Genomic DNA, 11,455 nt, shown 5'->3' on the forward strand with positions numbered 1-11,455 from the left:
AGGCTACCTCCTCCTCCACATTTACCTCCTCCTCCATATGGACCTAGTTTTTTTTATGCACCTGCAGCTATTTATAACTAGACAACTCTCTAATTTGGTTGACTCAAAATTATTAAAGGGGTTGTCCAATTTATATTTATTGATGACCTATCCTCACCCCCGCCAATCAGCTGTTTGAAGAGAAGGCGCACGCCATGCCAGCGCTGCCTCCTCTTCACCGTTTACCTTCTCGCCGTTGCAACTACACCTAACCGTCCCATTCATTTCAATGGTATGGATCGCTCCTATACAAGTGTATGGGAACTATGAAATGAATGGAATGGTTAGGCCTCTTTCACACAAGCGAGTATTCCTCGTGGGTGCAATGCGTGACGTGAATGCATTGCATCCGCACTGAATCCTGACCCATTCATTTCTATGGGGCTGTGCACACGAGCGGTGATTTTCACGCATCAAAATCGCAGCATGTTCTATATTCAGCATTTTTCACGCAACGCAGGCCCCATAGAAGTGAATGGGGCTGTGTAATAATCGCAAGCATCCGCAAGAAAGTGCGGACGTGGTGCGATTTTCACGCACGGTTGCTTGGAGACGATCGGGATGGGGACCCGATCATGTTATAAGGGAAAATAATAGCTGTTGAGGAAGGGTTGAGACGTATGCACATATATCCATGCATGCCTGCAAACACGTGCAGGCATGTATGGTATATATGTGCATACATTAACCACAGCATCATGGGACGATGTGCGCAGATGTGCCCAGCATCTGCGCACGTCTTCCCTTGGTGATCCCCAGGGGCTCATGGTGGCCCCTGTGGGAAATATGTGCCTCTTTTAGACCTTGCCCCTTATAATATATACACTACGTGCAGAATTATTAGGCAAATGAGTATTTTGACCACATCATCCTCTTTATGCATGTTGTCTTACTCCAAGCTGTATAGGCTCGAAAGCCTACTACCAATTAAGCATATTAGGTGATGTGCATCTCTGTAATGAGAAGGGGTGTGGTCTAATGACATCAACACCCTATATCAGGTGTGCATAATTATTAGGCAACTTCCTTTCCTTGGCAAAATGGGTCAAAAGAAGGACTTGACAGGCTCAGAAAAGTCAAAAATAGTGAGATCTCTTGCAGAGGGATGCATCACTCTTAAAATTGCAAAGCTTCTGAAGCGTGATCATCGAACAATCAAGCGTTTCATTCAAAATAGTCAACAGGGTCGCAAGAAGCGTGTGGAAAAACCAAGGCGCAAAATAACTGCCCATGAACTGAGAAAAGTCAAGCGTGCAGCTGCCAAGATGCCACTTGCCACCAGTTTGGCCATATTTCAGAGCTGCAACATCACTGGAGTGCCCAAAAGCCCAAGGTGTGCAATACTCAGAGAGATGGCCAAGGTAAGAAAGGCTGAAAGACGACCACCACTGAACAAGACACACAAGCTGAAACGTCAAGACTGGGCCAAGAAATATCTCAAGACTGATTTTTCTAAGGTTTTATGGACTGATGAAATGAGAGTGAGTCTTGATGGGCCAGATGGCTGGATTGGTAAAGGGCAGAGAGCTCCAGTCCGACTCAGACGCCAGCAAGGTGGAGGTGGAGTACTGGTTTGGGCTGGTATCATCAAAGATGAGCTTGTGGGGCCTTTTTGGGTTGAGGATGGAGTCAAGCTCAACTCCCAGTCCTACTGACAGTTTCTGGAAGACACCTTCTTCAAGCAGTGGTACAGGAAGAAGTCTGCAAGGTAAGAAAAACATGATTTTCATGCAGGACAATGCTCCATCACACGCGTCCAAGTACTCCACAACGTGGCTGGCAGAAAAGGGTATAAAAGAAGAAAATCTAATGACATGGCCTCCTTGTTCACCTGATCTGAACCCCATTGAGAACCTGTGGTCCATCATCAAATGTGAGATTTACAAGGAGGGAAAACAGTACACCTCTCTGAACAGTGTTTGGGAGGCTGTGTTTGCTGCTGCACGCAATGTGGATGGTGAACAGATCAAAGCACTGACAGAATCCATGGATGGCAGGCTTTTGAGTGTCCTTGCAAAGAAAGGTGGCTATATTGGTCACCGATTTTTTTTTTTTTTTTTTTTTTTGAATGTCAGAAATGTATATTTGTGAATGTTGAGATGTTATATTGGTTTCACTGGTAAAAATAAATAATTGAAATGGGTATATTTGTTTTTTGTTAAGTTGCCTAATAATTATGCACAGTAATAATCACCTGCACACACAGATATCCCCCTAAAATAGCTAAAACTAAAAACAAACTAAAAACTACTTCCAAAAATATTCAGCTTTGATATTAATGAGTTTTTTGGGTTCATTGAGAACATGGTTGTTGTTCAATAATGAAATTAATCCTCAAAAATACAACATGCCTAATAATTCTGCACTCCCTGTATATGGCTGTGGCCCCTTAAAAAAATATACATATATATCTATAATCCCCCTTAGAATACATTATGCCCCTTATATATGTATATATATATATATTATCAGGAGGACATATATATGTATCTGCCCCTTCTTTGATATATATTTGGGCCCCTTTATATGGCCAATAGGGATATATATTTCCGGTATGGCCGTGTATATATTGGCCCTGTATGGCCAGTGGGGACATATGTATGTCCCCTGTATGTGATGCCCCAGGTATATGAGTGTGTGTGTGTGTATATATATATATATATATATAGATATGTGTATGTATTTATATGTGTATGTATTTATATAGATATATGTATTTGCACACATGTCTTTATGTATATACACTTGTGCCAGCATGACAGTATGTACGTGGGCTTATTGCTGCCCATTCATACCCCTGGTTTTGTATGTGTATGTGTTTATAGATGTGCCCCGAGCATCTGTGGATGGATGGATATATATATATATATATATATATATATATATATATATATAGATAGATAGATAGATAGATAGATAGATAGATAGATAGATAGATAGATATAGATATATATGTAGGCCCTGTATGGCCAGAGGGGGGAAGGTCATAGTGTTATGTCTGTATTTGTGGATATGTCTGTATGCCTCTCTATCTGCACACATGTCCATTTATACTTACATTAGAGTTGGGTATATATAGATATGCCCCAATTGTCTTATATGCAGTCCCCCAGCCATGGAGCCCCGCCTCCTCCTGCATGCCTCCCTGGAAGCAGCCCAGTCACCCCCTTATAACCCTGGTCCCTGATAACCCTTGCTGCCCCTTGCCCCTGGAATACTCTTTCCCTACCTTGATTAACCCCTGGTGGTAACCCCTGCTTAAACCCTTCCCCCCCCCCCCCCTCACTGTACACTTGCAGGGTATTTAACCCCTGCATTGCAGTACAGTTCTGATATTATCCCCATTGTTAATCCTTTGTGTTTGTGGTCGGCTTACACCCCTGTAAGACCACCGTTTACCCTCGGCATACCCCATAGGGATAGTATAGAACTAGATGGGTGGGTTGTTAATATTACTTGTATGTTTGAACTGTATAGTTAGTTTATGGGCGAATTGGGAACGTGTAGTGTAGTTTAGGATTTTATATTTAGTGCTGTATTGTTAGTGTATTGCGTGCGTAGTGTATTAAGTAATAAATACTGTTATATTTGTACCCTTTGTGTAGCGTGTACTTGTTAGCGGTAGTGAGTAAGGCACATGCAGCTAGTGTAGTGATTAGTGTGAAGTGTAGCGAAAGTATTGTGTATTTATTATATAAAGGCATAAATAGGTGGAGTCATCACTAGACGGCTCCTCCTATTTATGAATATTAATTATCGATATTCGCATAATATTGGTGATTAATATTCCCCTTTACATTGGCGAGTCAGGCCCACTGCTTAGATTTTGAAATCTGTGTTTGGTTTTGAGGTTAGAGGTCGGTCATCCTGTGAATTATCAGGCAAGAGAGACGCGGTCAGCGGTCTGAGCGTCTAGGAGAGACGTGGTCAGCGGTCTGAGCGTCTAGGACCTGATAATTCGGACAGGTAACGCGACTCTTCCTCACAGCACCAAGCGCAGATCAAAATCTTTAGCAGAGAATCTATAATTGTTCTGTCAATTAATATTTTGCTATTTGCTTTACACGGTCACTGCATCGCTCAAGTGATTGCGAGGGAGAAGAGGACACGTCACTGAAGGAGATCCATCTTCATTGGAGCGGCGTACAAGTCCAGCTGGTCGGGAAGAGGCGATCCGGGAAAATGGACTTCTTCCAAGCAGCTGCGAGGACGAAGAGGTACAGCCCCGAGGAGAAGATGGACGCTCATCAAACGGTGAGTATGGACTTCCCCACACTGCAACACTTGAGCAGACACAGCACATTTAACCCCATCCTCCCCACCACATACAAGTCACTAGAAATGCTGTGGTCCGATTTGTTGGCACAGGCTTGTAGTTATGACAAGCTTTGCGTGAACAAACGGATGGTGTTAAACAAGGCCATTAAACGGCTTCAGATGCTGGCCAAACTCGTTCATACGTTTGAGGCTAGCATCTGTAAGCCAAAGGAAGTGGCACTGGAGTCTCAGTCAACGGAGACAATTCCCCCGGCCGTTCACTGTCTATGCTGTGCTAGTAATTCGGACCAGGTTTTGGCATTACAGGCACAGCTGGCGGAGAATGTGCAGTCTACTGTTGACCGAGCTGCGCAGGTGGCTAGGATACAGTCACAGTTAGTAGAGCTGCAGAGGCAGAAGGAGGAAATTGAGGCTAAGTTGACCCAGTCTTATACTGAGGTCAAGGCCTTCAAAGGAGCAGACTGCCTCTACTAATGTGACGGTAGCCAAATTGAAGGCTCAGGTTGCTGTAAGCTCCCAGATAATGACTGGCATGCAACAGGTCATCACCAAGTTGGTGCCGATCCTTTTTTTCCCCATAAAGGAAAAGGAAGATAGTGAGAAGTGCCTCCCTGAGGGTGGAACAATTCAGGGAGCGCGGTTGCAGTGTGGACGGACCTAAGTCACGTCGGGCAAACATCAAATGATTTGCTTGTGGTGGTTTGGGTCATATAGCGAAGCACTGCAAAACACACAGGACAGAAAGCCCAATCAGGTGCTTCAGGTGTGGGAACAAAGGACACATTGCAAGGAATTGCCCTTGTGCAAGTAATTGCAATGTGTCCAGCGATGGGATTCAGGTAACAAATGGTATAGGGACAATGACCGCTGCCCAAGATGCGACACATCCAATGCAGACTTGATTCATCTCATGTGGAATTGTCCAAGACTGAGGCGGTATTGGACAGGGGTCATTGAAATAATAAACACTGTGTTTGAAATACACCTTGATATGTGTATTGGGTTTTTTTGAGATACTGCCGGGCATGGCAAAAAAGAAGCTGGCTATTGGACGGGTACTATATCAAGCTAGAAAAAGCATAGCTTTCCACTGGATAGATATACTGCCACCGACTGTGAGGGAACTGGAGGCTAGGGTACATAATCTGGTTCGACTGGAGAAGTACGTCTATCAAAAGAGAGGGTCCATAAAAAAGTTTGAAACAGTGTGGTTTTCCTGGATGCAGCATTACAGTGGAGTATTTAGCCCATAGGTCAGTTATGCTGTAAGTATTGTCTGGATGTTTCTAGCTACTAAGAGCAAGGATGATATGAGTATGGAGTGCTTGGATGATAAATGAGGACGGGATATATATGAGTATGAGATGGGTATGTGATGTATGGCCTAGAATATGGAATACGAAATATGCATGGCATGTGTATGAGGATCTTCTGCCGGACTTATTGCACGATCCATGGACTCTGGACTCAATTGGTCACGAGACTCTGGGTAGGGGAGGGAGGTGGGAGGGTAGGTTGGGTTACCTTTGTTCTCAATATGCTTGTGAAAATCTAATAAAAATATCTGATTTAAAAAAATAAAATAAAAAAAAGTGCAGCAATGTGGTTTTTTTTTTGGACAGCAGGGGCTTCCTCTGTGGTATCCTCCCATAAAATCCATTCTTGTTTAGTGTTTTACGTATCGTAGATTCGCTAACAGGGATATTAGCATATGCCAAAGACTTTTATAAGTCTTTAGCCGACATTCTTATTCACCTCATTGAGCAGTTTGCACTGTGCTCTTGCAGTCATCTTTACAGGACGGCCACTCCTAGGGAGAGTAGCAGCAGTGCTGAACTTTCTCTATTTATACAAAATTTGTGGACTATAGAAAATATGTGGACTGATGAACAGCAAGGCTTTTGGAGATGCTTTTATAACCCTTTCCAGCCTTATGCAAGTCAACAATTCTTAATCGTAGGTCTTCTGAGAGCTCTTTTGTGCGAGGCATCATTCACATCAGGCAATGCTTCTTGTGAAAAGCAAACCCATAACTGGTATGTGGTTTTTATAGGGCAGGGCAGCTGTAACAAGAGGAGCGTAGTCCACCTGTCAAATCCCCGCCTTTCAAGTGCTCTCCTTCAAACTTTGTCACTGAGGCCACTGATTGGCTGCAGCCATCACATTGCTGCAGCACCAGAAACAAAGTCAAGCAGGGAGCACCGGAGCAGCAGAGGACCAAACAGGTGAGTAATGTTTTTCTATGTTTTACATATTCTACTTACTGCCTTCAAATACATTTATTGGTGGTCTCAAGCCCCTTTTTTTTTTTTTTTTTTTTTATTTAAAAAAAGAAGAAATTCGAGCCTTACTGTCCATAGCAACCATAAAAAGCCTAGTTCTTACAACACAATTTTTTTTAACCAAAAAGACACATTATCTACCACCCTGACTGAAACAAAAAGGGAAAGCCAGTTTAAAGGGTTTCTGTTACCAGATTTAACCATATTAAACTGGCTGACATTAGCGATGTCTCTGCATTAGCGATTAGCTTTTAAAATGCAACATCATTCTAGTGCAACTCTTTAAGTTTACATACTGAATTATACCAGAATGTAATATTATGGATATGGATTTCACTTCACTGCTACTGACCATAACCCAATTCTCTCCTCTCCATTGAACCTAACTGCTGCACCCAGATTTTCCAGAGTCTGATATTGTCCACACCCCTCATCTTTCCCTCTCGTTCCCCGGTATGTTTGCACTGAACTTTAATGTTTCTTTCCTTGCTGGATTTATTGAGCATGTGTTTACATTGACTATTTCAACCCTGTATCTGATCCTTCCTTGATTAGGCCAAACTGCTTTCCCCAATGCACAAAACAGCCGCACAACGGCCGTGTCCACGAGGTCTAAATATTAGACAGCATTAAAAGGGGCTTTCCCAAGATTCAGATACTGATGACCTATTCTTAGGATTGGGGGTTTGACTCCCAGGATCCCCGTCGCCCTGCTGTTCGAAGGGGCTGCGGCACTCGGGTGACCATCCCAGCCTCTTCCTAGGCCAGTGATGTCATGTTCATCAGTCAAGTAGAAGTAGAATGAACACTGTGCTGGGGGAGTAGTAGTGTGTGACTCCTGGGGTCCTGCAGGACAGAGCCCCCCACTGCCCCCTCCACCCCAGTACTTACTGAGAGAGTAGTAGAATGGACACTGTGCTGGGGGAGTAGTAGTGTGTGCCTCCTGGGGTCCTGCAGGACAGAGCCCCCCACTGCCCCCTCCACCCCAGTACTTACTGAGAGTGTAGTAGAATGGACACTGTGCTGGGGAGTAGTAGTGTGTGACTCCTGGGGTCCTGCAGGACAGAGCTCCCCACTGCCGCCTCCACCCCAGTACTTACTGAGAGTGTAGTAGAATGGACACTGTGCTGGGGGAGTAGTAGTGTGTGCCTCCTGGGGTCCTGCAGGACCGAGCCCCTCACTGCCCCCTCCACCCCAGTACTTACTGAGAGTGTAGTAGAATGGACACTGTGCTGGGGGAGTAGTAGTGTGTGACTCCTGGGGTCCTGCAGGACAGAGCCCCTCACTGCCCCCTCCACCCCAGTACTGAGAGTGTAGTAGAATGGACACTGTGCTGGGGGAGTAGTAGTGTGTGACTCCTGGGGTCCTGCAGGACAGAGCCCCCCACTGACCCCTCCACCCCAGTACTGAGAGTGTGGTAGAATGGACACTTGCTGGGGAGTAGTAGTGTGTGACTCCTGGGGTCCTGCAGGACAGAGCTCCCCACTGCCCCCTCCACCCCAGTACTTACTGAGAGTGTAGTAGAATGGACACTGTGCTGGGGAGTAGTAGTGTGTGACTCCTGGGGTCCTGCAGGACAGAGCTCCCCACTGCCGCCTCCACCCCAGTACTTACTGAGAGTGTAGTAGAATGGACACTGTGCTGGGGGAGTAGTAGTGTGTGACTCCTGGGGTCCTGCAGGACAGAGCCCCTCACTGCCCCCTCCACCCCAGTACTGAGAGTGTAGTAGAATGGACACTGTGCTGGGGAGTAGTAGTGTGTGACTCCTGGGGTCCTGCAGGACAGAGCCCCTCACTGCCCCCTCCACCCCAGTACTGAGAGTGTAGTAGAATGGACACTGTGCTGGGGAGTAGTAGTGTGTGACTCCTGGGGTCCTGCAGGACAGAGCCCCCCACTGCCCCCTCCACCCCAGTACTTACTGAGAGTGTAGTAGAATGGACACTGTGCTGGGGGAGTAGTAGTGTGTGCCTCCTGGGGTCCTGCAGGACAGAGCTCCCCACTGCCGCCTCCACCCCAGTACTTACTGAGAGTGTAGTAGAATGGACACTGTGCTGGGGGAGTAGTAGTGTGTGACTCCTGGGGTCCTGCAGGACAGAGCTCCCCACTGCCCCCTCCACCCCAGTACTTACTGAGAGTGTAGTAGAATGGACACTGTGCTGGGGAGTAGTAGTGTGTGACTCCTGGGGTCCTGCAGGACAGAGCTCCCCACTGCCGCCTCCACCCCAGTACTTACTGAGAGTGTAGTAGAATGGACACTGTGCTGGGGGAGTAGTAGTGTGTGACTCCTGGGGTCCTGCAGGACAGAGCCCCTCACTGCCCCCTCCACCCCAGTACTGAGAGTGTAGTAGAATGGACACTGTGCTGGGGAGTAGTAGTGTGTGACTCCTGGGGTCCTGCAGGACAGAGCCCCTCACTGCCCCCTCCACCCCAGTACTGAGAGTGTAGTAGAATGGACACTGTGCTGGGGAGTAGTAGTGTGTGACTCCTGGGGTCCTGCAGGACAGAGCCCCCCACTGCCCCCTCCACCCCAGTACTTACTGAGAGCGGCGATGGTTCCGGACTCGAAGAGCAGACAGTCCTCCCTATGGCGGGACTCCAGCAGGACGCTGTAACAAGCCGGATCCGGCTTCACCTGAATCTTCAGCCCTTTACTCAGCGCCATGGCAGCGGGTGGAGAGCTCGTGCGCCAGGAGTCACCGCTCCACAACCAGCGCTCACGGCCAGAGCTCCCGCATCACCCGGACTCTCCTACACATCCCAGTTGTAGACAGTCTGGATCCCGGGAAACTTTCCTGTTCTGAGATCGTATACACGTAGCCGACCAGCCCCTCCGGATTATAGATGACCCTGCCCTGAGTGACAGCACAGGTATCACCCAGCGGACCAAGCAGACACGCCGCCCTCCTTCCACGTTATCGCTTCTATTGCCCCATTCCAGACATCTCTGCAGAAGGAAGACTCATCCAGAACCCGGAGGGAGTTCACTTTTACTTGTTTCTCTCGACTCCTCCTAGCGGGCTGGGGTCAGAAGCGGCGCGTTGTCTCCCTCTGGTGGATAATCAGCAGAATAGAAGATGATATCAGTTGCTTACTGTTACAGTACACTCAGCCATACAAGCTCACTTCTGCCTCCTAGCCATGTGCGAAGTACGGTTTTAATTTTAACTAGAAATGAGCGAATTTCCGCTTATGAAATTCGTTCACACTTCATTTATTGATAAAAGGTGAATTGTGTTATGGATTCCGTTACCACGGACCATAACACAATTCCATGACGGAATGCCTTTATTCCGTTATTCATTCCGTCATAATAGAAGTCTATGGGCTGCAAAACGGAGATCCGTCCTATTTCCGTTATGTAGGAAATGGGACCAGAATCCCAGATCACTGCATGGGAGTGACAGTCTTAACCTGGAAGCACGCACTTCTTAGTTTATCACCATTTAGGCCTCTTTCAGACGGCCGAGATTTCCACGCAGATGCAATGCGTGAGGTGAACGCATTTCACCCGCACTGAATCTGGACCCATTCATTTCCATGGGGCTGTGCACATGAGCAGTGATTTTCACGCATCACTTGTGCGTTGCGTGAAAATCGCAGCATGCTCCTCTTTGCACATTTTTCACGTAAAGCAGGCCGCATAGAAGTGAATGGGGCTGCGTGAAAATCTCAAGCATCCGCAAGCAAGCGCGGATGCGGTGCGATTTTCACACACGGTTGCTAGGAGACGATCGGGATGGGGACCCGAACATTATTATTTACCCTTATAACATGGTTTTAAGGGAAAATAATAGCATTCTTAATAAAGAATGCATAGCACAATAGGGCTGGAGGGGTTAAAAAAAAATAATTAATTCACCTTAATCCACTTGTTCATGCAGCCCGGCTTCTCTTTTGTCTTCATCTTTGCTGTGCAGTAGGAAAAGGACCTGTGGTGATGTCACTACGCTCATCACATGGTCCGTCACATGACCCATTACCATGGTAAAATATCATGTGATGGACCATGTGATAAGCGCAGTGACGTCATCAAAGGTCCTATTCCTCAAAGAAGAAGACAGAAGAGATGCTGGCTGCGCGAACAAGTGGATTAAGGTGAGTTAAACTATTATTATTTTTTTAACCCCCTCCAGCCCTCTGTGAAGATGTTCGGGTTTGGGTACCAAACATGCCGATTTTTCTCACGCGCGTGCAAAACTCATTACAATGTTTTGAACTCGCCCGGAAAAATTGCGCATTTTCCCGCGATGCACCGGCATCTTATCCGGGCCAAAAACATGACGCCCGTGTGAAAGAGGCCTTAGGTGTCATGGTCGCACTTGACCACAGCATCTAAAGGCTTTAATGACAGTGATCTGCATTATTGCTGGTTTGAAACAGCAGAGACCCACCGGCTATAGCGACCACTGCACGCGTAAGCGGGAGCCGATTTTAAAGACCCTTCCCTGCACTGGTAGTGAAGGGGCTAAAACCTTCTCTTTGTTGGGAAATGATTGCATGTATTTCCTTGGGATATAGCAATAATTTGAATGCGTCAGTTCTGATCGAATTGCAATAGTTTCATAATAACCAAGCATCCAAATTAAAACATAAATTTTAACAATACAAATCATTTTGTATCTGTGTGTGCTCACCATCTAAATTCCACCTTTCAAAGATTTGTATAGTTGGCAGCATGCATGCTTCATCACCACTCCATGTACTCCTACTACAAGTCTCCTAGTAGAAGCTGAACCCCCTACCTAATGATCCAACACCTGGAATAGTTCCTTTATATCTATCAAAAGGCTGTATTCAACATTTGGCTGCATTTTTTGTATACAATTTCATGCTTTGATTTTGTACTTTGCAACATG

General features: G+C 46.3%; 1 protein-coding gene across 2 annotated transcripts in view; it reads right to left on the reverse strand.

The window, feature by feature from the left end:
* Positions 1-9,584, reverse strand: part of LOC122934105 (synaptojanin-2-like) — a 237,525-nt gene extending 227,941 nt beyond the window's left edge. For both annotated transcript variants that reach the window (XM_044289307.1, XM_044289305.1), the window contains exon 1: positions 9,138-9,584. In XM_044289307.1, coding sequence (XP_044145242.1) covers positions 9,138-9,261 — 124 coding nt within the window. In that variant the 5' untranslated portion in view covers positions 9,262-9,584. The remainder of the gene's footprint in view (positions 1-9,137) is intronic.
* Between the last annotated feature and the right edge of the window lie 1,871 nt (positions 9,585-11,455).

Source organism: Bufo gargarizans, chromosome 4 (assembly GCF_014858855.1).
Source record: "Bufo gargarizans isolate SCDJY-AF-19 chromosome 4, ASM1485885v1, whole genome shotgun sequence".
In the NCBI taxonomy this organism is placed as follows: domain Eukaryota; kingdom Metazoa; phylum Chordata; class Amphibia; order Anura; family Bufonidae; genus Bufo; species Bufo gargarizans.